We start from the raw sequence: 27,994 nt of genomic DNA, 5'->3' as shown, positions 1-27,994 counted from the left end.
TTTGTTGTGAACTGTGATTGGCTGGAGCGCAACACGCCTGTCAACGTGTGTCGTCGGTGTCTGGTAAATAGAAAGAACGCAAGGTCAGAAATTTATATTGTTTTGTTTTTAAACGTTTTGTTTTAAAACCTTATGCTGTCACCGCTTGTAAGTAAGAGTTATTTTGGCGTACATTGTCGTAGACTATCAATTATTGTTCGTATGCAAAGGCTCTAAACTGTATAATCTAAATAGGCCTGTAAGTTTGCAAACTTTAAGGGATAAAAAGTGAAAGCGGTTTATTAGAGATGCATACGGTTTTAAATGTGACATTTAGTAACATGCTCTGATTAATGGTAATATAAATGGCATGTAATGTTATATATATAATATAGTATACTATATAATAAAGTAGGAGCTGTTTGATGACATGTTTGCTATCTTATGAAGTCATCTCTGCAGTCTTTATAAAGTGTGTTTAGTCATAACAAACATTGTGTAGGTGACTTTCAGTAGTCCGGATTAAATAAATAAGTCACATGATCTTTCAGAAATTATTCTAATATGCTGATTTACTGATCAAGAGAAATTTCTTATTCTTATTTATCAATGTTGAATCATTTTTCTTAGAAAAACCGGTTTCTCCCAATTTCTTTTTTATTAGATATCCATGAGTAACTAAACCCACTCTCCTTTACCCAATGCATACAACATGTTGACTGCACGGAAGGCATGTGTGTCTTTGACAGCCAGACGACTTCTGGGGGCATCTGTATCCTCGACCCTTGACCCCCAGCGTCACCCCAGACCGTTCCGTACCGCCACCCCACACCGAGATGACGTGAAGATCCACGAGGGCTGGGCCGCCCTGGCCAAGAAGCAGCTGAAAGGGAAAAACCCTGAGGATCTGATCTGGAAGACCCCGGAGGGCATTTCTATTAAACCTGTCTACACACAGACAGACACCGCAGCGGTCCAAGATGAGCTGCCGGGAGTCTTCCCGTTCACCCGAGGGCCGTACCCCACCATGTACACCTACAGACCCTGGACCATCAGGCAGTATGCTGGATTCAGCACTGTAGAGGAAAGCAACAAGTTTTACAGGGATAATATTAAAGGTATGGCATCACAGTAATAAAAGGACATCAGTTCATTCACAAGAAAATCACGTTAAGTGATATATTGAATTATATAGTAATACAATCATAAAAAATGTAAAATAAGATAAATAATTTAGTAAATAGATCATTTAATTTCAAAATAAGACTGAATAAGATCTAAAATCTAAATATATATTTAAAATATTTAAATATATCTAAAAAAATATAAAAAAATCTATTATTTTATATTGATTGAACTTCTGTTGATAGATGATATAAAACAAAACATTTATTTAAATATATATATATAAATATATTTATATAACATAAAATACATTTTTGTAATATAAAATAAATACTTTTAAGAAAAAAAAGACTAAATGTTTTCAGCTTTTCAATAATTTATATTGATAGATAATAAAAACAAGATACTTACTAAAAACATACAAAAAATCTAAATATATCTAAAGATATATCTAAAAAAGATACATTATTTTATATTGTATAAACCTATATCGTTGGATAACATAAAATAAAAACTTAATAAAACTGATTTATAGAAAAATTTCTATAAATATATTTAAAAATAAATACTTTTAAGAAGATTAAGAGTTGAGAAATGTTTTTAACATATAATGTTTTTAATCTTTACATGAAATTTAAAATTCTGTATATCATTAAAAAAAAATTGTAATATTAAAATAATATTTTTTTATTATATAAATATTGTTTATTTGCATTCCATGTGAAGAAAAATATAAAATATGAAATCTGTTTTATTTTTTCCCAAATTCTGTTTTTTCCTTTTTAATCCGTTTTTCCGTTTAAATTTTTATAGACTCTGTTTTAATGGTTAAATTAAAAAATATTAATCAAAAAGCAATTAATTTAAATCATAAAACTTTAACAGTTTAACAATACTTTATTAAAAGTTTAACAAAAATGTAATACTTAAGGCCCTATGAAATGTGTTTTATTTTTACCAAATTCTGTGTTTTCTGGATTTAATTTAATGGTTTAATTATATTTAATAATCAAAAGCTTCTCTAATTAATTGATTTAATTAAATATATATATATTTTCTTGCTCTTCAGGGACAGAGGGGTTTGGCTGAGAAAATTTTTGGGAATCTTTGATATGAGTCATATAAAAAAGATTTTTTTCCTTACAGCGGGCCAGCAGGGCCTTTCTGTGGCTTTTGACCTTGCGACGCACAGAGGTTACGACTCAGACAATCCCAGAGTTCATGGGGATGTGGGAATGGCAGGTGTAGCTATCGACACCGTAGAGGACACCAAACTGCTGTTCGACGGCATCCCGCTGGAGAAGATGTCAGTATCTATGACAATGAACGGAGCCGTCATTCCCATTTTAGCCATGTTCATTGTGACTGGAGATGAGCAAGGTGTGCCCAAGGAGAAGCTGACCGGCACCATCCAGAACGACATCCTTAAAGAGTTCATGGTGCGAAACACCTACATCTTCCCTCCAGAGCCATCAATGCACGTCATCGCTGATATCTTCGCCTACACCTCAAAGGTTTGGTTGACGCGATTTTTATATGTAATTCTCTTTTTAATACAGTCCACTGTCCATTTTATAGTGCTCAGACCACTATTAAAAATTCAGCATCCTAGTCTTGACAGGCTTGTAGTGTAGACCGTCTTTTTTCATCAATATTTGGACGCTATCTGACCTCCACAGCTTGTAATACGTTGGATTTTTTTTTCTTTCAGAATATGCCCAAGTTTAATTCCATTTCCATCAGTGGATACCACATACAGGAAGCTGGTGCTGATGCCATTTTAGAGTTGGCTTACACTATTGCCAATGGACTGGAGTACTGCAGGACCGGACTGAAGGCTGGACTCACCATCGATGAGTTTGCTCCCAGGTTAGCTTGAAAATTCACTTTGCCAATTCCATAATCATCATCTTCTTCTTCTTAATAATAATAAAAATAATAATAATAAATATATGTTTAGTAATAATATACAATGCATGTAATTATTTGTGAGTATAATAATTATAGTAAAATATAGATATTATTAATTAATGTTTTATACTTTCATTAATACATATTTTAATTCCGACATTTTTAGATTTTTTACATTCTATTTTAATAAAATATTTTTAAAATGTATTGTATATGTATTATTATTTTTAATTATAGTTGTTATTATTAAATAATTTATTGAACTACATGTTAAATTCTATAAATTATACAAAATGTGTATTAAGTAATAATTATCATATTGATAAGAAAATCAGGAATACCACTACTACTACTACTACTACTACTACTTCTTCTAATAATAATAATAATAATAATAATAATAAATACATGGCAAGTAATATTGTACATGCATGTAATTAATTGTGAGTATAATAATTACAATAAAGTAAGTAATAATAATAATAATACATATTATTAGTTGATGTTTTAAACTTTCATTAATACATATTTTAGTAATAACGTAGTGTGTAGCGTGATTGTCATGCATGATCTCTTTTTAGGTTGTCGTTCTTCTGGGGGATTGGCATGAACTTTTATATGGAAATAGCGAAGCTGAGGGCAGCACGGCGATTGTGGTCGACTCTTATCAAAGAGAAATTCCAACCCAAAAACTCCAAATCCCTCCTGCTGAGAACTCACTGTCAGACTTCAGGATGGTCCCTCACTGAGCAGGTTCGTCACTGCAGGCTCATTCAAAGTTCCAGAACCTCTGTTCATGTCTGCGTTTTGTCACATTAAACAAGCTGTGGTGCAATAAAGTCTAAAAGTGTTAAATTACATTTTTGACATGCAATACATATCATTTTGTCCTTTTCTTGTCTTCTTTTTCTGTGATATCATACTTGGTGCCATGCCCACAGTGGATTAAATTTGTCCAAAATGCTGCTGTAGTTTAAACAAATGATGTTCTGTTGGGTCTGATTAAATCTACCTCATCTGCCCTGCAGGATCCATACAATAACGTGATCCGTACCGTGATTGAGGCCATGGCTGCAGTATTTGGCGGCACACAGTCTCTGCACACTAACTCTTTTGATGAGGCTCTGGGTCTGCCCACTGTCAAGAGCGCCCGCATCGCCCGCAATACACAGATCATCATCCAGGAGGAGTCGGGCATCCCGAAAGTGGCTGACCCCTGGGGTGGGTCCTACATGATGGAGGCCCTTACCAATGACGTGTACAACTCAGCGCTCAAGGTTCGTGCTATAGACAACCACTCATTATAAACCTTTATTATCTTGATAAACTGTCTCTGATTTGTCCATATGTATGTGTTGTGCATCATAATCACTGGTGACAAATGTATTTAATTCTAATCTGTGTTAATGGATTTTTACCCTCATGTCTGCATAATAAAAAGCCCTTTGACTTTGTATCTAGATCTGTAATTAAACATTGGTATGTCTTAAAAACACGTAATGAAATGATAAATGACAACACACACAGACTGTAGAAAATATACTAATTTTTATGTTATGTCTGATAACTGATATGATATAGTAAGTAGTATAGGTCTAAACTATTAGAATAATAATAATATATTAAAGTATATTAATAATATATAATAATAACATAAATATAATATTTACTATTATTTATAGTAATTAAAATAAATAATTAAAAATTATAATTAAATAATACATTTAGTGGATGGCTGATATGGCCAATATAAATTATTATTATTATTATTATTATTATTATTTGCAGTAGGAGTAGTAGTACTAGTATTATACATGCATGTTAAATATTACAAAATAGACATAAAAATAATCATATAAAATAATTGGTACATTTGATTATTGTGATGATAGAACATATTATTAATCTATTGTATTGTTTTATTAATACAGTTTTAGTGCAGCTGCAGAGCTGTTTTACACCTGAAATTTGTTTCATAATTAGTGAATTTTGCAACATTAACATTTGTTATTCAATTTTTTTTTATTACTCTGCTGCTTGAAAACATCTGTATTGTATTGTAAGCATTATACAAATAAATGTGAATTGATTAAATTAATAAATTTTATTAATTGATAAAAACATTAATAAATATTAAATTGTATAAATAGTATTACTGCATAAATTAAGTAAAATAAAAATAAAAATGTAAAAATAAAATAAAATAATTTATTTAATACTAATTTACAATTTAATGCTTAATGTTTGTTGTTGTTGTTGTTGTTGTTATTATTATTATTATTAATAATAATAAATTATTATTGTTATTAATTGAATGATGGCCATATGAGTTGTCTGTCATAAAATAAAAATAATTCTTGGATTTGTAAGAATAAGTAGTTGCTTGAAATCGCTCTTGATACTCCTAGTCTGAAGCACTCTGATATGTTTCTTAGTGGCTAGAAATATCTGTAAAAAATAAAATAAAATAATTTATTTATTACTAATTTACAATTTAATGCTTAATGTTTATTATTTTATTATTATTATTATTATTATTATTAATTGAATGATGTGCCATATGAGTTGTCTGTCATAAAATAAAAATAATTCTTGGATTTATAAAAATAAGTAGTTGCTTGATTCTCCTAGTCCGAAGCACTCTGATTTGTTTCTTAGTGGCTAGAAATATCTTATATATTTGTGTGTGTTTACCTGAGTTCTGTTCTTTTTGCATCTTATTCATCTTGTTTAGTTCATCACTGAAATTGAGGACATGGGCGGTATGGCTCGTGCTGTGGCCGAGGGAATTCCCAAACTGCGCATCGAGGAATGTGCTGCCCGCAGACAAGCGCGCATTGATTCAGGTACCGTGAATCAAAATGCTCATATATGCATGAATGAACACAAGATTACAGTCCAGGACATGTGACTAATGCCCCATTTAACTAAAGAGCTACTTCAGTAACCTGCATGACTAATGGAAGTGTGTCTCAGCTAGTCACATGCATTAAAAACGCACATATAAACTCACATGAGAGGGTTGCGCTTGCTTGAAAAGGCAGTTGACATCCAAGTACAGCTCCAGTCTAATTGAATGGGAAAAGCCTTGGCCTAAAACTTACATGACATGTGCATTCTAAAGTAAATAAACAAATGTGTAAAGAGGTATCTCTCTTCCTCCTGATTCTGTCTCTGCTTGAACAAAGCATCATCCCTACAGGATGCTAGGTTAGCGAGGACATTGTAACCGTTACAGGGAGTGATTGACACACCAGATGATTGAATCTGAATGGAGGTACTCAAACAGTAAGGCTTCTGGGATTTACAGAGAGGATTGGAGGTGACTTCTTCCCTCCTTTAGGTATAAATAGACAAGGAGCTGTTCACAGGTGAGTGGATGTTGAGGTAGATGTCACATAACAGTCCTTTCGCCTGCTGTGGACACATCAATCAATCAGTCAAGCAAAAAGAGGCTTTTCTGAACCACACCACACATCCTTTAAATGGCGTATGTCAATGCACTCTGTTTGACAGAGTTTATAAAAGCACTGACAAGCTTTCTGTGAAATATCAGCAACTTTGAGAGGGTTGTGAATGTAGGGTGTGTTTTGGGGTGGCATTTGTTCATTTTGAAGTCAATAGCCATATTATAACCTGTCTCGAAGGTAATGTGGCTTGTTATCATTCTTGTCAGTCTGACAGGCACAGAAATTAGATTTCTGAAAATGCATTGGAACAAAATTGCCTGGAAAGAATTCAAATCTGTCAACCTGTCAAGTGAGGCACCAATGTAGAAATAAATGCCAAATAGCAGGAAATATATATATATTGATAGAAATACATTTAAATTGTTTGTTGTTTTAAAAAAAATATTAACAAGTTTTCTGTTTAATTTAATTGCATTTTTGTTTTTGTTTTTCTGAGCAAAAAATAAATATCATACATTTTCCCCTAATTTACAGAAGACAGCCACTAAAATGTCATTCAGGATAACAATTTTGTCAGGCATATTTATAACTAAAATCAATTTATGACATATTCACCCCAAATATTAATTAGTTGTAATCCTACTTTTTAATTTTTTTTTTTAATTTTTTTATTATTTCAACCAAATGTTGATATTTTATTCTCCAAAAACTTATTAGAAACCTTAAAAGTACATTTTACTTACATTTAATGTGCTTTCTATAGACATAAAATCACTTTTGCCAGTTTCTTTTGACGTGGACATCTTAACGTCTTTGTGAACAGCTTGTTTGCGAAAATATAAGTCTGTTTTTAATAATTTTCATAAATTGTTTTTATTGTGTTATTATGTTTTTATTGTTTTATTTTGTTAGTTAGCTGTATTTTTTGAGTTATTATTATTTACTGCAGTTTGATTGATATTATTTGAAATGCAGAATAAAAAATGGGAAAAATGTTTTTTTTTTTTTAACTATTTTTTTTTGTTCTTTTACTCCACTAAATTTTTTTATTAAGTTAAAATTATTCATATCAATGTCTACACAAATTAGTTATGACATAATTTCCAGTATGTAATATGAGAAGAAAACAAACAAAAAACAAGGTTAATATCACTTGTAACAATATTTGTTTTCATTAATGTTGTCAAAATACACAAAATTTGTGAAAATATTGTTTAATTGTGCATATTTTACAATCAATCATTAATTTTTATGTAAAAATATATGTAAAATTGGGTGCTTTTTAGTATGCATTAATATGCTTTCTAATATCTAGGAAATGAGTCTTATGAGTCTCTTATTTAAAAAATATTGATAATGCAGTTTCAAATGTCAAAATTAAACTGATGGAAATGTTCATTACTTTCAGAGAAAAGTGACCAAATATGGCATAATTTGTATAACTCCATTAGTAAGAGGAAAATGTGATTTCACAAAACATTTTCTTTTGCATCTTGTGGCATCTGTTGTTTTTGTTGTTTGTTGTTTTGAAAATTGACGTCATATGAGGACTTGTGACAGATGGCATCCAAGATGCAATTTTTTAATCTTTATAGTTCACAGATGTGCTCTGAACAGGGAATAGTAAAATTGATCATTTTTAATTGATCATGCTGTCTGTGTAGTCTAAAGGTTTTTAAGTCAGAGATCTCAGATATCGACATGCTGTGTGCAGAATTTGAGTGATGCATTCACTGAAATGCATCCCACTTTGATGCTTTTATTGATTGATAAATACAGCTCCACCAGAGGGCAGTGTTTCACATGCACCTTCATGCAACAATCATGTCAAATGCTTGAATGATAAAATTGAAACACAAGATTTTCATTTTTCACATGCATGTTTTTTTTTTCTAAGTCTCTAATCGAGTGTTGTTTCACATCAGTTAATGGTTTGCAGGTGGCTCTTTGTCCAAGAAATTATGCATAATTAAATGTCTCACAGATGTCGCACAGCTGGATATTTCAATGGCCGTTGCGCAAACGATTTTCCTTTAAGGTGAACCACCACACAGTTATCGCTAAAGACTTCAGAAGCCACTCTTATGCGATCTTCTGAACCTTAGGTGGACAAAGTCTGTAAATAAATGAACACATTAATGAAGTGATGAATGCATTAGCTACACTTGCTGTGAAGCGCACATCTGTCTTATAAGAGCCTAGTATTGCACTGCACTCAAGAAGTGAGTGAATAATTAAAAGGAAGTGTGGCTCAAAGTCTGAGACTTATATTTAGTATTTTTTTTCTAGTTACTTTACTTTGTCATCATAGCATAAGCATAACAACTTGAGTTAAAAGAAAACTGTAAGAGTGAAAAAGCACCTGAGCTAACCTACCTGAAATGTTCTAGTTCATTTTACGCCTTGATGTTACTTTTTCACATTTTTAGAATCCTAAACTTTATTTACAGGTTTAGTTTGGATTTCAAATCCAAGGTGTTCAGTTTGGTTCTGAAGCTCAAAGCTGCCAGTTAGTTTTCCAGCATTCCTGTATGACCTTCGTAATGTTCCTCTCAGGCTGTGGTTATCAGTGAATGTCACAGTCTCTCTGTAGTTGCCTAGAAGATGCAATGAACATCGCTTCAAACAGAAACTCACCCATATTGGTTTCACAGCAGATGTTTGACACTCCTCACATTCGTTCTGACCCCAGAATTTCAGGGTTTTGATCTTGAGGGCCCACAGCGGGTTTATCCTATGTGCATGGGTGTGTTTTAGGAGAGTAGTGAAATATGCAGGATGGACCAGCATGTCAATTATCTTCTGTCCTGTCATTCACTTCATTTATTTTCGGGATTTTTAATTTCTTTTTTTTAAATCTTGATTAATTAATTAATTAATTAATTAATTAATTTTATTAGTTTATTTAATTTATTGCAATTTAATGCATTCTTGCTAAATAATAGTAATATTAAGAAAAAAAATATTATAGAATCACGATTATGTCCCAGAATAGGTTATTAACTAAAAAAAAAATACAATTAAATTTAAAAATAATAATAATAATTATTATTATTATTTGAATCAAATAAACGTAAAAAATTTCCTATTTAGTTCAACATTTCATTTAGTTTAAATTGATGTAACTTGAACCCTCAAAAGCAGAAGACCTGTGTACTTACATAACATTTTATTTATTTATTTATTTATTTTATTTTTTATTTTTTTTATTTTACTTTTCACTGTAAAATGACACTAAACTTCTAATATTTTTATTCAGCAAATACATTTGTGGTTACAGAGATTATCTAGCTTTCTAAACTTTTTTATTCATTATTGAATATTAAATACATTATAAAATATTGAAAAAATATTAAGCAACTGTTTATTAAACAATTATTTTAATTAATTTTATATTAACCTTTTTATATTTTTAAAATATTTTTATTCAGCAAATACATTTGTAGTTATAGAGGTTACAAAAGCTTTCTATTTCTAGCTTTCTAAACTTTCTATTCATTAAAAAATATTGAAAAAAAAAAAAGATCAGGGTTTTCTTAAAAATATTAAGCAACTGTTTATTAAGCAATTATTATGTTTTATTTTATTTTACAACTTTTCAAGGTAAAGTCAAACTAAACGTTTTTTTGACCGTTTTTTTCTTTATAAGCAAATACATTTGTAGTTACAGAGGTTACAAAATATTTCTATTTCTAGCTTTCTAAACTTTCTATTCATTAAAAAATCTTGAAAATGTATATACTATATAACTATGTATACACATAATTATATAACATATTTGTATAGACTGTTGCCATGGTATCACTATATACATGATTTCCTGTTTTGTGTTTAATGATCATGCTGTTGTATTATGGAACACTATAAATCCCTGTGAGCCTCCGTTTCTATAGAGCTGATTACACTTGTCACATAATGAGGTGAAAGGAGCCCATTAAAGCTCTGACCTCCAATTTGTACCTACAGGGTCATGCACAGAGATCTGCAAATCTGTGGTTTATTTCAGCTCTAGGCATCTAGCATGGCCCTTCATTATTTAGGCTCTCGTGCTGATGTCTCTCTGTCTCACTACAGGCTCCGAGGTCATCGTGGGGGTCAACAAGTACCGCCTGGAGAGGGAAGAAACCGTCGACGTGCTCGCCATCGACAACACAGCTGTGCGTAACAAGCAGATTGAAAAGCTGCGCAAGGTTAGTTTCCTCCGGCAATGATTCACTGCACAGATTTTGATGTCAAGTGCCTTCATCCGTGTTGACGCGATCTGAAATAGGCACATATAGCCTCTTCCCATGAGCTCTCTCTGAAGTTACCTAATCACAATCAAGGGCTTAAATACAATCGAGTACTTGAAGTGCATCATAGAAATAGCCAGAACTTATCGTTTTGTTCAGAGAAACTGTCATCGTTGTTTTTCCTCATTGAAATGCAGAACGTTAAAGAAAATACGTAGCATTGATTCAGACCTTTATTGAGTTGTATTTAGTGATGTAGGAATATGGAGAGAACATCAAGGTATAAATCTTTAAAGAGAAATTACCATTTCTCTAAAAGCTAAGGAGCAAACATAAATTTCAGTGTTTGTCATCTAGCTAAATTGATTCCTGTTGAATAAGACCATTGTTATTTAATGCATACAAGATCATACAATCAATACCATTTCATGTGCACAGTGTCTCTTTGCTGATTTAAAAGGCAGGAGGAGGATTTTGAGCCGAGATGATTGGATATGAAATAGTTGCTTTTTATATAGACTGAACAGATGTTCAGTTTTAATTTCTTTGATTTGCATTGCATTTGTGTTTTGTTTTCTTTTGATTAGCAGAAGCAACTTATAATTGAGATAAAAATAAAAGGTACAAAAGGTATAGATGTCATTTTTCTTTTTTCTGCTAGTTAAAGCTATGTGAGTGAGCTGGTGAAATTATTTTTTTCACTGTAAAAGCAAACTACATGTCTTCTTAATCTTTTTTATTATTATTATTTAAAAAAATAGAATTATTCTGCAAGAATGCATTTCCTCAAAAATATTAAGCAACTGTTTTCAATATTGATAATAATAAAGAAAATGATTTTTGGGCAGCAAATCAACATATTAGAATGATTTATGAAGAATCATGTGATTCTGAAGACTGAAGCTTTGTATCACAGAAAATGCATTTTAAAATATATTAAAAATAGAAAACAGCTATTATAAATTGTAATAATTTTTTCACAATATTACTTTTTAAACTTTTATTACATTTACTAATATTTTATTATTTTTTCATCATGGTTATAATCATAACAGACAACAGGCTTACAAGGTTTACATACACCTTTGCAGATTCTGCAAAATGTTAATTATTTTACCAAAAAAGGAGGAATCATACAAATGCATGTTATTTTTTATTTGGTACTGACCTGAATAAGATATTTCACATAAAAGACATTTACATATAATCCACAAGAGAAAATAATAGCTGAATATACTTGATTCTTAATACTGTGTTGTTACCTGAATGATCCACAGCTGTTTTTTATTATTTTTAGTGATAGTCCCTTGTTTGTCCTGAACAGCTAAACTGCCTGCTGTTCTTCAAAAAATCCCTCAGTTCCCACAAATTCTGTTTTTTTTTTTGTTTTTTTAGCATTTTTGTGTATTTGAGTCCTTAACAACAAGGACTGTATGGTTTTGAGACCCATCTTTTCACACTGAGGACAACTGAGGGACTGCAACTATGCAACTATTACAGAAGGTTCAAATGCTCACTGATGCTTCAGAAGGGAAAACGATGCATTATAAGAGCTGGGGGTGAAAACTTTTGAACAGAATGAAGATCTGTACATTTTTCTTATTTTGCCTAAATATCATATTTTTTCATGTAGTACTGCCCTTCAGAAGCTACAAAATATACATACATGTTTCCCAGAAGACAAAATAAGTTAAATTTACCCTGATCTTCAAAAGTTCCCCCCCTGGCTCTTAATGCAACGTTTTCCTTCTGAAGCATCAGTGAGCATTTAAATCTTCTGTAATAGTTGAATATGTGCATATGAGTCCCTCAGTTGTCCTCAGTGTAAAAAGATGGATCATAAAAATGTTTAAAAACCAAAGAATTTGTGGGACCTGAAGGATTTTTCTGAAGAACAGCGGGCGGTTTAACTCATGAACAACAATGAACGTTAAAAAAAACACACACACACACAGCTGTGGATCATTCAGGTAACAACACAGTATTAAGAATCAAGTGTAAGTCAATTTTTAAACGGGGTAATTTTTATGAATTCAGTTTTTTTCTTTTGTGTACTATATGTAAACATCCTTTATGTGAAATATCTTATTCAGGCCAGTACTAAATAAAAATAACATGCATTTTGTATGATCCCTCTTATTTTGGTAAAACAATTAACATTTTGTAGATTTTGGGTGTATGTAAACCTATGACCTCAACTGTATATGCAGTACATTTTAGTTCTCCTTTTTGTGTGAACTACAGTATTTGAAAATTCTGTCTTTTTTTGCACACAAGCACAGCAACTCTGATCAGCTGAGAAATATTAAAAGCTAGTTTTGATAATATAGTGGATGCACTGAATTGCATTTAATTTGGGGATCAATTGATCCCCTGCATCAAATCAGATGTAATACTTAGATGTTGGTTTGCATTTATTTTGACCCTCAAATGATTATTCAATATACCTTATGAGCTTTCAGTAATGAATACATATAGTATCGCATATACCGGGTATTGCTAAATCAGTTCTGACAGGATGACGTCATTGCACAATGCATATGGTGTACACACACTATACTGCAGCACAAGCAAGTAGTAGTAACATTGACCATATTAATTTTAGTTTGTTCAGCATTTCACATTCACAGCTTACTTCTGCTTTGCAAAATAAGGTGCATATACTGCTGGGAAGTTCTGTGCATGTAAATGAGGCTGTGTGTGGTGTGTAGTTAACGTGGAAAGAACTAAATTCAGTATTAGGTGTTTGCATCCCCATACCGAAAAATGTTCCTAATAGTTGTTTCTCCGGCATATATAGCACCTTTTGTGCTGTTGCTTCACCCTGTTTTAATGTTTTATTCAATGTCAGGAATTTCTAATAATGCATGGCTCTTAATGAAGATCTAATTACCCACTTATTTACCCTGCATGTTTTCTATGTATAAAGCAGTTTGATGTGATAAGAGAATGTGCATAGGTTCAAATCATTTTATCCACTTCATGGCTTTTTAGCCATTTCCCTGGAGTGAAGCCGTATTTGTGAGGCGTTTTAGGTGTTGTCACATTAAGAAATAAACTTCATTTTGATGTTTGATGTTAAAAGCAACTCAACAGCAGGTGGTCCGGGAGTTCTCATCTGATGACGGTCCATATATTGATGTTGAAAATGTAAAAGCATCAACAGCGGTGATGTAAAATTTAAAGTGCCAGCCACCCAGTTTCTTTCAGATCAAAGATTTGAAGGTGGTTTGTTTGATCTGGAAGCATTTGGCATCTGTTCACTCTTCATCTTTTCACAGTTACCCAAAACATCTTCAGCTCGCAAAGTGCATGTACATCAGCTGATGTTGAGTACCTTTGAAAGTAATTGTGACTCTTTCTCTGTTGTATAAAAGAATCGGAAATATTGTATAAAGCAAGTAATGCACTGGAAGTGCATATAACAAACAACAAAATCTGCACATATGTGCCTATAAATCCTTAAAATCACTGGTTTACTTGTTTTTTATATTTAAATTCTATTTTATGTAGAAAAAAAGTTTAAAAGCTTTGAAAATCATGCAAGTTTAAATATTTAAATAATTTAAATAACTTTTTCTTTTTTTTTTAATAATGTAAAAAACATTTTACATTATTTCCCTCGCCCTATTGCAGTGCCAGAACAGATTGTAATACAATCATTATCTGTCGGTCTGGCAGCAGATTTTCTTTTGCATATGATTAGTTATAACAATGTCCTTATGTATCCGTCATGCCTTGAGTCACGGCGCACTGATGTCCTGTGCCTCAATTCTAATGTCACTTGGCAATTTCTCTACATTGTCCGGCTGATCAGACAGACAGGGCAGACAGTTAAGCTAAATATTACTGCCTGAAAAGACTTTTTTTTTTTTTTTTAGAAATTCTTTTCCTTCTGACATGCTGACATGACTGTTTTTGGTGTGTTTGTTCCCCTTAGAGAATATGAAATATGTGTTATGACCCCTTTTACACTATCAGTCAAAAGTTTTAAAACATTAAGAAGTCTCTTCTGCTAATAAATTGCATTTTAAAATATATTCAAATAGAAAACAGTTATTTTAAATTGTAAAAATATTTCAAAATGTTACTGTTTGTGCTGTACTTTGGATCAAATAAATGCAGGCTTGGTGAGCAGAAGAGACTTCTTTAGAGAACATTAAAAATCTTTAAACTTTTGACTGGTAGTGTATATTCTGCAAAGGAATCAACATTAATTGTATGAGGTTTTAGCATTTTTTAGCACACACACAATTAAACACACACAAACACCCTAATATTATTATAAGTGATTTGGATTTTCATTTTAACTTTTGTTTATAGTTTAAGTTTCAGTAATCTTATGTGCTTGTTATGTGCTTTGTCACTTTTATTAGGTTTGTTTTCTATACAGTTTTATTAATTTATACTCCTGTATTTTCTATAGTTCCATTTTTATTTTAATGTTATTTTTTTTTTTTTTCTTTTTCATGTAATTAAGATGATGTAGATGGTCAGATGATCCTTTGGGACTTTATTTATTTATTTATTGCCATTTTATTAGCACAAGTTATAGGATAACATCAACTGAACATTGATACAGTTCAATCATACCTTTCACAGCATTTAAAGCAGTTCAGCTGACAGTTAATAATAATCTGCACTATATGTTGTGTTTTCTGAGATGGTTTTCCCCCACAGTGTATTTATATTCTCTTACATCTCCATCTGCGTGATTTCAGATGGACGTCGTCTGGTTGTTTATACAGTGTGAGCTGATTCCAGGATTTTGTATGTTTGTTTGGCTCATCCAGGGTTAGTGTTTGCACGTCGTAATGAGGCTGTGTTTACATTTCAGGTCAGAGAGAGCAGGGATGCAGAGGCGGCGAAGAGGTGCTTGGCTGCGATTGAACAGTGTGCACGTACCAGAGATGGAAACCTGCTGGAGCTCGCCGTGGAGGCTGCTAGAGCCCGGTAGGTCCAGCTTCATGAAGTCCAGATGCAGAGGAATTTTTTAAACCGGTTGTAGCTCACAATAAAAAACACAAACACATTTATGCAAGATTTTTAGAATCCTAAACCTTAAAAGTATAATTTAATTGTTAATTTAATTTAATTCTTGCATTGTGGTTTGTTGAAGAAAGCAGTGAGGTTACTTTTCTAAGTGAAAACTCCTTAGAATCCACCTAGAACACCCAGGAAAAAAATAATATATATATATTTTTTTCAGTTTGGTGATGCAGAAATTAACTTCAGCTTTATTGTAACAGATCATTATCCATTGTTTAATTTATTATTCATTAGATCATTTATTATTTATCAGTATTGTGTGAATGTATTATTTATTAGCTTTGGATCTAATCATTTGCATACTCTCACAATTCAGATTTTTTTTTCTCACAGTTTTCTCACTGAGATATAAACTCAGAATTGCGTGATTATAAACTTGCAATTCTGGGGGGAAAAAGTCTGAATTGCAAAATAAATGTTTTTAATTATTTTTATTTTATTATTATTATTATTATTATTATTATTATTGGAAACTAATTTCAGTATTAAAGTTTGCATCCCCATACAGAAAAAGGTTCCTAATAGGTATTTCTCATGCATATATAGTACCTTTTCTTCTGTTATTTCACTCTGTTACCAGTGATTCATTATCTATTTGTATATTATTTATTATTAATTGTTAGGGCTGCGCCTTTTTTTCTGCAACTAAGTGACCAATAAAATTTTGGCCGACCGAGCCTCTTCTCGTCGACTATTGAGGGACAGTCCTATTAATTATTATTATTTTATTACTGCGTTTTTCCTTGCGAGATGTAAACGTAGATTTGTTGTAAATTTGGAACTGTGAGGAAAAATACTATTTCCTCATTATATTACAATTCTGCCTTTTTGTCTTAGAATTGTAAGATAAGATAAGATAAGATTTATTTATTTATTTATTTATTTATTTATTGCCATGGTGGAAATGGGCTTACATAGTGTTTCCCTCATGCAAACCTGTGGATTTCCAGTCGAGAAGTTGCACGTATGTCCTTGTACATTGTCTCAGATTTTTTTTATTTTTATTTTTTTTACTTTGATTGTTCCCATATTACAAACACTCCTGCTTTTGAAAGTCCGGCTGGAGAAGTTTGAGTTAGTGCCACGTGTTTGTGTTTTGCCAAGCTTAATGCAAAGCTGGTGTTTCTTAGCACACGCTTTGAGCATATGGAATGACTCTTTACTGCACTACAAACACAAATTCAATCATAAAACAATCCAAACTACAATACAGGAATTATGTTGCATGATATAATAGGATTATGTGTAGATTAAATGATTCTATTGGATCCTGTAGATGCTCGGTGGGGGAAATCACAGATGCCATGAAATCTGTTTTCGGGGGAGCACAAGGCCAGCACACGCATGGTGAGCGGAGCGTACCGCAGCGAGTTCGGCGAGCATGAGGAGATTGCACTGGCCCATAACAGGTAGGAGCTTGGAGATTCCTTTTCCTGAAACTGAGTGCCACTTCTTGAAACTGTACTAATTCTCCACGTCCAAATATGCCTGCTTTCCTACTGTGTAGTATGCTAAAGGCAGTATGTGTAGGTCAAATGAGTACTATGTACAAATAAGTGGACAAAAACTGGTCCTTTCCAGGTGCTGACATCGAAATTCAAATTTATGCAGTGTTTGTAAGACATAAGTATAGGAAATAAATAAATAAATAAGTAAATAAATAAATAAATTATGGTTGTCTTAATTGAGATTAATCGCATGCAAAATAAAAGTTTGAGTTTGCCTAATATATGTGTGTGTACTGTGTGTAATTATTATGTATATATAAATACGCACAAATTAATGTACATATTTAAGAGAAATATTTTCTTTTTATATATGTAATGTAAATAAAAATGATAATAAATATACTTGTAAATATTTCTTTAATATATACATGAATGTGTTTGTATTTATATATACATAATAATTACACAGTACACACACATGTTAGGCAAACTCAAACTTTTATTTTGTATGCAATTAATCGTGATTAATCGTTTGACAGCCGTAAAATAAATAAAAAAAGTTATTATTACAATTATTATAAAATTATATATATAATTATTTATAAATATGATTTTTTTTTTTTTTTTACAGTAGTTTTAAATAATTTTGTAGTTTTTATTTTATCACTTATTAATTTGATCATGTATAATAATTTATATTTTTGCATGAAAGCTATTAAAAGCTTTCAATTGTTTTTAGTTTTTTTAGTTGTGTTTTTGTTATTATATTTATTAAATAAATATAATTTGTGACCCTGGACCCTGGACCCTGAAAATTAGATTTATACATTATCATCAAAGCTGAATATATAAGCTTTCCATTGATGTAAGGTTTGTTAGGATAGGACAATATTTGGTCAAGATACAGCTATTTCTAGAATTCTAGAATCTGAGGGTGCAAAAAATCTAAATATTGAGAAAATTGCCTTTAAAGTTGTCCAAATGAAGTTCTTAGCAATGCACATTACTAATCAAAAATAAAATTTTTATATATTTACTGTAGGAAAAATTTACAAAATTTTCACTTAATATCTGAATGTTTTTTGGTGTAAAAGAAAAATTGATAATTTTGACCCTAACAATGTATGCTACTTATGACTGGTTTTGTGGTTTAGGGTCACATTTGACCTGCATAGACCTGCATTGAGAGGCCAAGGTAGTCATCATGTGGTCATTTATGGTACAGCCTACTCATGAAAATATTAAAATATTGCAATGAGCAACAATAACGTTTCGCAGGCATTTTAATCTTTTATTGCTCTTGAGCTGAACCCATGGTTCGGCCTGTTAACTTCCTTTTGACCCTTATGGCATTGTTATTGTTCTTGTCCAAAAGCGCTAAATGTAACTGGATTTGGCTTTAGCTGCTGAATTTATGTTGAATAAAGATCAGAGATTCCACTGTTTTTTGTCTTAGTGTGTCTTAAGGATTTTGTGCACTCTGATTAAAGCATGTGAACCCGCTTCAATGTAACCTTAGTATGACAGAAGAGATGAGAATGAGACCGTAAAAAAATCAAATGTTACACCATAAATATTTAAGACTAAACCTACAAAAGATCAAGATCTTACAGTCTGAACATCTCGTAGACTTTCAGTGTACATTGTACATTACATGGTGATTATTCTGTGTTTTTCAGTTACCAAAAACAGCTTAATATCAGTTACCAGCCACAGTTTCTTCCTTTGCAGGATTAGCTCACCCAAAAAATAACTTACCGTCATACAGTTATAAAGCCATGTGACTGTATTTCAATACAAAATGATACAGAAACATAAGTAATGGATGCTGTTATGCTTTGTGTTCTTGTTTCTTAGAGTTGTACAGTTTAAAAAGCATGAAGGCAGAAATCCCCGTCTGCTCGTGGCCAAAATGGGACAGGACGGTCATGATAGAGGAGCAAAGGTCATCGCCACTGGATTCGCAGACCTTGGATTTGACGTGGATGTCGGCCCGCTTTTCCAGGTTTGAAAGATACTGTAATCCACATTTTCTTCTTGCTATTTAAAAGAATTTCTGTCTGTATACATGACTAGCCTTTACAGGTGTGGTTAAAAATATCTCCTCTCCTCTCTGAAAGTCATCCATGTGTTAAGATGCTCAAGAAATCAGCTCATGGAGTTCAACTTTTCTTAATCTTATTTATCTTACACATTTTAGCACCCAATGTTCCTTTAAGAGTCTATCATCAATTAAGAGATCCTTGCTGAGCCATAGACATCTAAACATTGAATCCATGACTGAGCAGATCAAATGCATACCTCAGAGTTAAGCTCCCACTTCTCTTCAGTTGTCAAAATAAGAATAATCCGGTTCTCATTTGTGCTCCATGTATACTCAACGCCATCTTGAGCAAAACTGTTTCCGCATCAGATTATCAGGTATACGCTGAACAAAAGTGTCCCTCACACCCTAAACACAATGGGAGGGTTAATATATATGTTACTGTTGAGGTAAGATTTTTTTAAAATAAGATTTTTAATGTGTCTGAAAGAAGTCTCTTATGCTAACAAAGGCTGCATACAGTAAAAAATAGAGTAAAATAGTGAAATTTTATTCCAATTTAAAATAACTATTTTCTAATTGAAAATAATTTAAAGTGTAATTTATTTTTGTGATCCAATGCTGAATTTTCAGCATCATTACGCCAGTCTTCAGTGTCACAAGTGTCATGCGCTTTAAGGCATTTAAACACACATGGAAAAAGACGTTATCTAGCAAGCCTTTTTTTGCCAGTACTGGTAATTTACTATGGAAATAGTATGTTTTGCAGCGTTTATGTCTGTTATAGCGCTAGCTGTGGTCCGATTTGAAAACTTTGCATGCTTGTTTAGAATCACCTGTCGCATGTGCTCACCAAGTTTTGAGTTTTCCTTTAGGCTCAATAGGATTTTGGATAAATTCAGACAAGCCCCTTTTCTAAACGACCCTCTTATAGCTTCCCCTAAGGGTAAATTTCAATTTTTTGATAATTATTGGCCTAGAGAGTGTTTTTTTCCAGATTGAGTGAAAAACCTAGGACTACTTCACCAGCGTCTTACATCTTCTCAATCATTTAACAAACAATGTGATTGCCAGCAGTGGTTCTTAAGGCAAAGTCGTCCGGAATGAGGAGTTCTGTCATGTGATATGAATATTGCATGTATGTACGAAAAACCACACAATGTAAAATCGTTTACACACCACCCCCAGTGGGCGATTTCTTTCAAATTTCTCACAGACCTTTGGGGCTGTGAGTCAAACAGGCCCTCCAAGTTTAGCTCCGATCAGCCTCCATTAACCATGTCTAATAGGTGCTCAAATTTCGTCAGCCAGTGGCTGCCATGTTTTTTGAGATAGGCAAATGTCCTTATAGACACTTGTGGCACTTTGGACCAAGACCGTGCATACCGATTTTCATGTTGAAAGGACAAATGGTTGCGTAGGTATAGCCATTTTTATGTTTTTTCCCTCTAATAGTGCCATCAAGTGGCCAAGCTTCACAATTTCTGTCCTGCAACCTCAGATTGAGCTTGCTCTTATTTGGTGAAGATATCTCATTCCGTTCAGAGGTTATAGGCATTTTACTAAAAGCGGCCCTGCCCCTTTTGAACTTTTTGGTGTCCCTTTGTGACCGGTGAGTCGATTTTTTTTTTTTTGATAATTATTGATATTGGCCCTCCAGAGAATCTTTTTTGCACTGGTTTGGTTCTGACTGGGTGAAAAGTAGGTTTTGAAAAGAATCCAAAATTCCCGAAAATTTTGCTGGGCTCACGATCGAATCTGAGGCATGCGTTTTGTCCAGCGTGAGCCAAGGATTCCTACGACACAAGACGCTTGAGCCTGCGACTGACGGTTTAGGAGTTATCCGTGATTTCATAATTTTGATCGCTGTAGTGCCCCCATCAGGCCAATTGGGGTGAGCCTTGGTCACGTTGTCGGTGGTGTGAGTACAAACATCCCTTCAAGTTTCAAGTCTCTACGACTTTCGGTTTGGTCCGCATGATCAGTTTTACGTAGAGATCGCTGATCCGTGTCCATTCTAATTACATTAGGATTTCAGCGCTATGCTCTTGAACCCCTAAAAATCGTTCTAGGAAAGAAAAGTCCATACCACAACTATACAGGGTTCCCGCGGGTCCTTAAAAAGTCTTAAATTTAGTTTATCAAATTTAAGGTCATAAAAAGTCTTAAATTGTACAAGAAAGTCTTAATTATGATTAAGAGGTCTTAAATTGTAGGCATGGGAAGACCAGAATTGCGATACAGCTTAGTGTCACGATTAAACTTCAAAAGGCTGTGATTTCGTTAAATAAACATGAGCGCTGCACGTTCAATGTCCGGTGCTGAGCTGCTTTGTGTACTGCGGTTACCGGGGAAACGCATGGGTTTGCAGTTCCGAATGCGCCATCTGCTGGCAGAGATTGAATGTGCATTTTCAATAAGTCTGTTGTTTTGAGTAGGGTATTCTTACAATACAGGAGGCTGTAGTTTCAGGACCGCATTTCTAGGACCCTGTAATTTTTTTTTTAATTAATTATTTATTTTATTTTATTTTATTGTATTTATTTATTTGTCATATGTATGCATTAACAGCTCATACTATTTATAGCAGTTGCTATTCAATTCTGTATATTATTATTGTTAAGAAAATACTGAATGTAGTTGTTTAATTGTATACACTTAATTATTGTCCTAACCAACTCCTAATCCTAAACTTACCCCTGGGTAACCCTCTTGAAATATTTTACCTAATTTATTTCAATATATTCTAGACTTCAGTTCATTAGCCGCTGCGCTTCATGTCTGACGTGTGACCCACTTAACAAAGTGAAGTAAACAGTAAAACAATTGCCATACAAATTAGTGTGTTTATTAGTACTTTAATAAGTTTAAAATAATTTGAATACAAATACTAATTTACAACCTCCAGCAGCACAGTGAACTGTTTTGGACAGTTAAATGGGCTAAATGGAGATTGCTACCCCTTGAACACTCAACTTTATGTCAGCTTTTACATTAAAAATAAGATGGAAAGATAAAAAAAAAATTAATAGTTTCAATGGATCTAGTCTTTGCGTCTGTTTGATGTTTCTTTGTTGGAATGGAATTGCTAGATGGCACTGTCTCAAAAAATAGGGTCCCAGAAATGTGGTTTTGCAGGAACATAGTATTGTGGTTGTTTTTGTTCGGACCAAAGCGAAAAGCGACCCATATTTTTACCCTGCAAACATGCAGAGCTGTAAATGTGAACTGGTGGATCATTAAGAAGATAATTCATCATAAAAATCTAAACACTAACATGTATTTGTATGTTTTTTAAATTGATATAATAATTTATTGATAATAGTTATTTCAATTAATATAAGTAATACTTTTGACTCATCTATTTTCTTAAAAATTGATACTTTAAAGAAATGTGAAATGTATCACTTTATAAAACCTTTTGTTTTTGTGAAAAATCTGAACTGTAAATCAGTTTTTACAGTAGTTTACAGTCATTTTACAGTTTAATATTTAACCATAGACATTGCCTTACCCTGCTCATATGGTATTAATTTTATTTGTGCAGGTCTTAAAAAAGGTCTTAAAAAGTCTTAAATTTGAGCTTAAAAATCCTGCAGGAACCCTGCTATAACAATAATGGCATTGAACTATATGATTAAAATCACTTTCACAATGATTTTATTCCAGCCAATGAACAATAAAAACATGGAGCCAGTCAGAATGTATCCTGCTCAAGCATTTAAAGCAAAAGACAATAAAAGTACAGTACTTGCATTTAATAAACAGGATGTTATTGTGTGTTGGTATGGATGCTGATGTGTTTATCATAGTTAATGTTCTTGATGTAGTGGCCTTTAATGCTTGTCATTTCCCTTGGATTTTTCTGTGTTGTGTCTGTTTCCATGACAATAGACCCCATTGGAGGTCGCCCAGCAGGCCGTGGATGCAGACGTGCATTGTGTGGGCGTCAGCACACTGGCAGCTGGACACAAGACCCTCGTGCCCGAACTCATCAAAGAGCTACGTAACCTCAACCGGCCTGATATCATGGTGATCTGCGGAGGGGTCATACCACCTCAGGTAACACCTGTCCCCTGACAGACAGTTGGATATAGGAGCAGAGGCATGGTGTGAGCTGAATTATTACCTTAATACCTACACAGGCACGAAATCACTCTGTGAAATCTGTGGAAGCTGAATATGAAAATTGATGTCAAATAAGTCAAAAACTTGGAAGCAGGTGTAGTTATTGCTTTACACGTTGTTCCAAACCTGTATGAATTTCTTTATGTTGAACGCAAAACATATTTTGAAGAATGTTGGCAACTAGAGAGTTGATGGTAGCTATTGATTTCCATAGTATCTTTTTTTACTACTGTGGAGGTCAGTGGCAGAATAAAGAAACTCATACAGATTTGGAACAACTTAAGGATAAAGTAAATGATAACTAAATGATAAATGATAATGATTTTTTTTTAAAGAAGTCTCTTCTGCTCACCAAGCCTGCATTTATTTGATCCAAAGTAGAGCAAACCAGTAAAATTTTGAAATATTTTTACTATTTAAAATAACTTTTTTATTTGAATATATTTTAAAAAGTAATTTATTCCTGTGATCAAAGCTACATTTTCAGCATCATTACTCCAGTCTTCAGTGATCCTTCAGAAATCATTCTAATATGCTGATTTGCCGTTCAGAAACATTTTTATTATTATTGTTATTATTATCAATATTTAAAACAGTTGAGTACATTTTTTAGAACGGTCCAAAGATCAGCATTTATCTGAAATAAAAAGCTTTTAATTATACACATTCAAAAGCTTGGAGTCAGTATAATAGTATAATAAAAAATAGAAATGACAAGGATGTAACAAGGATGCTTTAAATTGATCAGAAGTGATAATAAATATTTATAATGTTCCAAAAGAGCTCAATTTTAGATAAATGCGGTTCTTCTGAACTTTCTGTTCATCAAAGAAACTCTAAAAATTCTACTCAGCTGTTTTCAACATAATAATAATAATAATAATTTTTTTTTTGAGCAGCAAATCAGGATATTAGAATGATTTCTGAAGGATCATATGACTGGAGTAATGATGCTAAAAATTCAGCTTCAAAATCACAGGAATAAAATACATTTTAAAATGTATTAAAATAGAAAATGGTTATTTTAAATGGTAAAACTATTTCAAAATTTTACAGTTTTTGCTGTACTTCAGATCAAACAAACGCAGACTTGGTAAGCAGAAGAGACTTCTTTAAAAACCATTAAAGATCTTACTGTTCAAAAATCTTTTGACTGGTAGTGTAGGTCAAGGCCTTTTGACGTCTACACCTCAGATAGCCATACAATGTAAAGCTGAGCATTTTTAACAGCCATGATGTTCAAAGGGAGCTGCTGTCTTTGTTTTGACATAGACAGCATTCAACTTAAACAATCTGTCCAGAACCTGATCATTAAGGTTTGACATTGATGGAAATTAGACTCAACTGAACTTTCACTATTTACAATGTGTAAGAAAAAGATAAGAAACACATTTTTTTTAGTGGCAGACACCTCCATTTTTTTTCCTCCATTAATCATTAAATCTTTGAATCTCATCTCAGAAAATCAGATTACGTTATTGTATTGATTAATAAAGCAGTAAGCATAAAAGGCCACATATAACATTGATTTTAGCTTGATTAAGGGTTGTCGGGCACAACATGCAGCATACGCCTGCAGAGTAACAGAACAATTCAAAAAATCAATTTAATAAGCAGTGTGACCTTTGCCATATTCATATTGAATTCGATTCATGTGAGCTCACTGATGATTAGTGATTCAACACCTGCTGCATTCATATAGAATTGAACTGATGTGCTTATACAGTATTTTGGCTCTTTTATAGTTCAGATCATTTAAAGGGAAATTAAAATTCTGTCATTAATTACTCACCCACATGTCGTTTCAAACCCGTAAGACCTTCGTTCATCTTTGGAAAACAAATTAAGATATTTCTGATGAAATCCGAGAGCTTTCTGACCCTGCATAGACAGCAATGCAACTTCCAGGGTGAGTAAGAATTTTCTGTCAAGGTGACAGAATTTTCATTTATGGGTGAACTTCAATGGTCATTTAATGCTTGTTTTTGGCAGCTTTTGGTATTCTGCAATAATTTATTTAATGGAATAAAATAAATGCAAATTATTGCACAGTATATATAAGATATTTTTGTAGCTCATAGCAAAGTACTCGCAACACCTAGTTCATGGGTTTGATTCTTGCAATTTACCATTAGTGGGCATCTCTTTTTTAAATATATCTTATTTTTGCAAGAAGTCTATTTGGCTCACCAAGTCTGCATTTATTTGATTAGAAATACAGTAATAACAAAAATGTTTAATATTATCAAATATTATTACAATTAAAAATAACTTCTTTATTTTAATTGATTTTACAATGTAATTTATTCTGTAACGAAAAGCTGAATTTTCAGCATCATTACTCCAGTCTTCAGTGTCACATAATCCTTCAAAAATCCTTCTAATATGCAGATCTGTTGCTCAAGAAACATTTCTATTGGAAACAGTTTTTTTGCTATTTAATATTTTTGTGGATAATAATTTATTTAATAGAACATAATTAATTTTATTATATTATTAGTTATTATTAATTTAATTACAGAATAATTAGTTATAATAATTAATTATATTAATTTAATTTAGCATAATTTATTTGAAATAGAGATCTTTTTTGTATGTACTTTTTTTTTTTGTAAAAATGTATCTACTGTCACTTTTTCTCAATTTGATGCATCGTTTCTGAATAAAATTTATTCCTAAAAAAAAAAATACTGGCCTCAAACTTTTAAACACTAACATCTAATAACCCTGCTATTTTCAATATTGCCTAATTATTAATATTACTCAGATCAAATCACTAACTAAATTCAAACATGTTATTTGCACATTTCATCTTTTCATCTTCTACCAGAGGCCATTTAAACATAACTCAGATAAAAAGATAAATTTGCATCCAGACGGTTGATTCATTGACACATAGGTCAAACTCTATTCTTAGTTGCAGTGAGGTGTAATTAGGACCCGTAAAAGGTCAGTCTGCACATTCCTACATAATGATGTCTTAGGGTTTATGAACATGGGATTGTGTCTAGCAACCTGTATGCATGCAAATATTTTGTTGCTGCGTGGGTGCACTGGTAGCTGCGTTATTTTTTTATTTTTTGTAGTTGTTCATGAACGCATGAAATGGATTCCATGTTTGGTTGCTTGAGGTCTGGAGGTGTCTAGTTCCTTAGACTTCTTGCCTGAGTGTCATTAATTGATTATTGAGTGTTAACATGTAGTGAGTGTGAGCTGGTGGAGGTGAAGCTGCGCTCATTGAGGCAGACATAGAAATCCTTTTAACGCACGCAGTCCGTTTGTTTGTACTGTATCAGATCTCTCAGGTAGATTCCACTAACGTTTGGTGTGGCAGCTAAAAATATACAGTGTTCCTCATGCTGAGCATCTTCTGTGATGTGATTTGCTTTGCAAGGGAGGGTTTGAATCAGTAAGTCATACTAAACGTGAATAATAAAATGCAGATTATCATATAATCATGCATAGTTATGTATATATACAGTTGAAGTCAAAAGTTTGCATACCCCTTTCAGAATCATTAAAAATGTTAATTATTTGACCAAAATAAAAGGGATCATACAAAATGCATGTTATTATTATTATTTTTTTTTTTATTTCACTGATGCGCCAAAAGGAAAAACTATTCGTTAAGAGCCAGGGGGTAAAAACTTTTGAACAGAATGAAGATGTGTGCATTTTTCTTATTTTGCCTAAATATCACATTTTTTCAGTTAGAACTGCCCTTATCCCTCTTATTTTGGTAAAAAAAAAAAGAACTTTTTTTTTTTTAATAATTCTGAAAGGGGGATGCGAACTTTTGACCTTTTGACCTCAATATATAAATATATATTTATTTATTTATTTTATTTTATGGTTAAAAATGATGACAGATGAGCAAATATTATAGAGAATGTTATTTTTACTGATATTATTATTTTTTTTTATAAAATATTATTTCCCTTGAGTTGAACATATTTTTTTTAATTAAAAGATTTATTATCATGTAAAACTGTAGAGTTCCTAAAAAATAAAAACCAAAAAATATTTTTTTATGATCTGAAGAAACACAAACTGCTTTCTGTTTCAGTTTGAGATCATTTCTGTTTATGACCTTGATTGACATTTTATCTAAAAAGCAATTAGTTGGACTTAATTAGTTTTGATACGTGCTCCAAAGCATACTTAATGTTCCAGGTTCAATACCAGTTCAGTTAATTAGTTTGCTAATCATGACATGAAGTAGTTCAACATTGATGCTTTACCTGATTCATTTTCTCATCATCTTTTTAGGACTACAAGTTCCTGTATGAGAGCGGTGTCAGTTGTATCTTCGGCCCGGGGACCAGAATTCCTCAAGCAGCGGTAGAAGTTCTCAACAACATCGAAAAAAGCCTGGAGAAGAACCGACAGGCCATGTAACCACACCAATCACACTAACATCTCAAAATGCACTTAAGCTCAGAGCAATTCAATAGGATATTGACTGAGAATAAGTAGAAAACGTTTGATATTCCAGCAATTATCACAGCACGGCCTAATCGGTGTGAAATTGACTCGTTGAATTGTGTTTGATTGAAAACGTCTAAAAGCAGTCTTTGATTTTGTCTAAAATGTGTATAGTTTGACATAATGCATTAAAATCAATACGTTGATGTGATTTCCAGCCTCTTACATCATTGCTATTTCAAC

The 27,994-nt window shown here is 32.4% G+C and overlaps 1 protein-coding gene across 1 annotated transcript; it reads left to right on the top strand.

The window, feature by feature from the left end:
* Positions 1-16: 16 nt before the first annotated feature.
* mmut (methylmalonyl CoA mutase) lies at positions 17-27,962 on the top strand. Its single transcript, XM_051138841.1, is given in 14 exon segments — positions 17-83; positions 644-1,097; positions 2,251-2,618; positions 2,816-2,973; positions 3,597-3,768; positions 4,044-4,292; positions 5,750-5,861; positions 10,500-10,615; positions 15,495-15,610; positions 16,983-17,025; positions 17,027-17,115; positions 19,012-19,159; positions 23,093-23,260; positions 27,596-27,962. Coding segments are annotated over 13 exon segments (2,274 nt in total). The 5' UTR covers positions 17-83; positions 644-691; the 3' UTR covers positions 27,725-27,962.
* The last annotated feature ends 32 nt before the right edge of the window (positions 27,963-27,994 follow it).

Source organism: Labeo rohita, chromosome 20 (genome assembly GCF_022985175.1).
Source record: "Labeo rohita strain BAU-BD-2019 chromosome 20, IGBB_LRoh.1.0, whole genome shotgun sequence".
NCBI lineage: Eukaryota > Metazoa > Chordata > Actinopteri > Cypriniformes > Cyprinidae > Labeo > Labeo rohita.
Note: the sequence above shows the minus strand (reverse complement) of the source record. Positions and strands in the feature narration are given on the sequence as shown.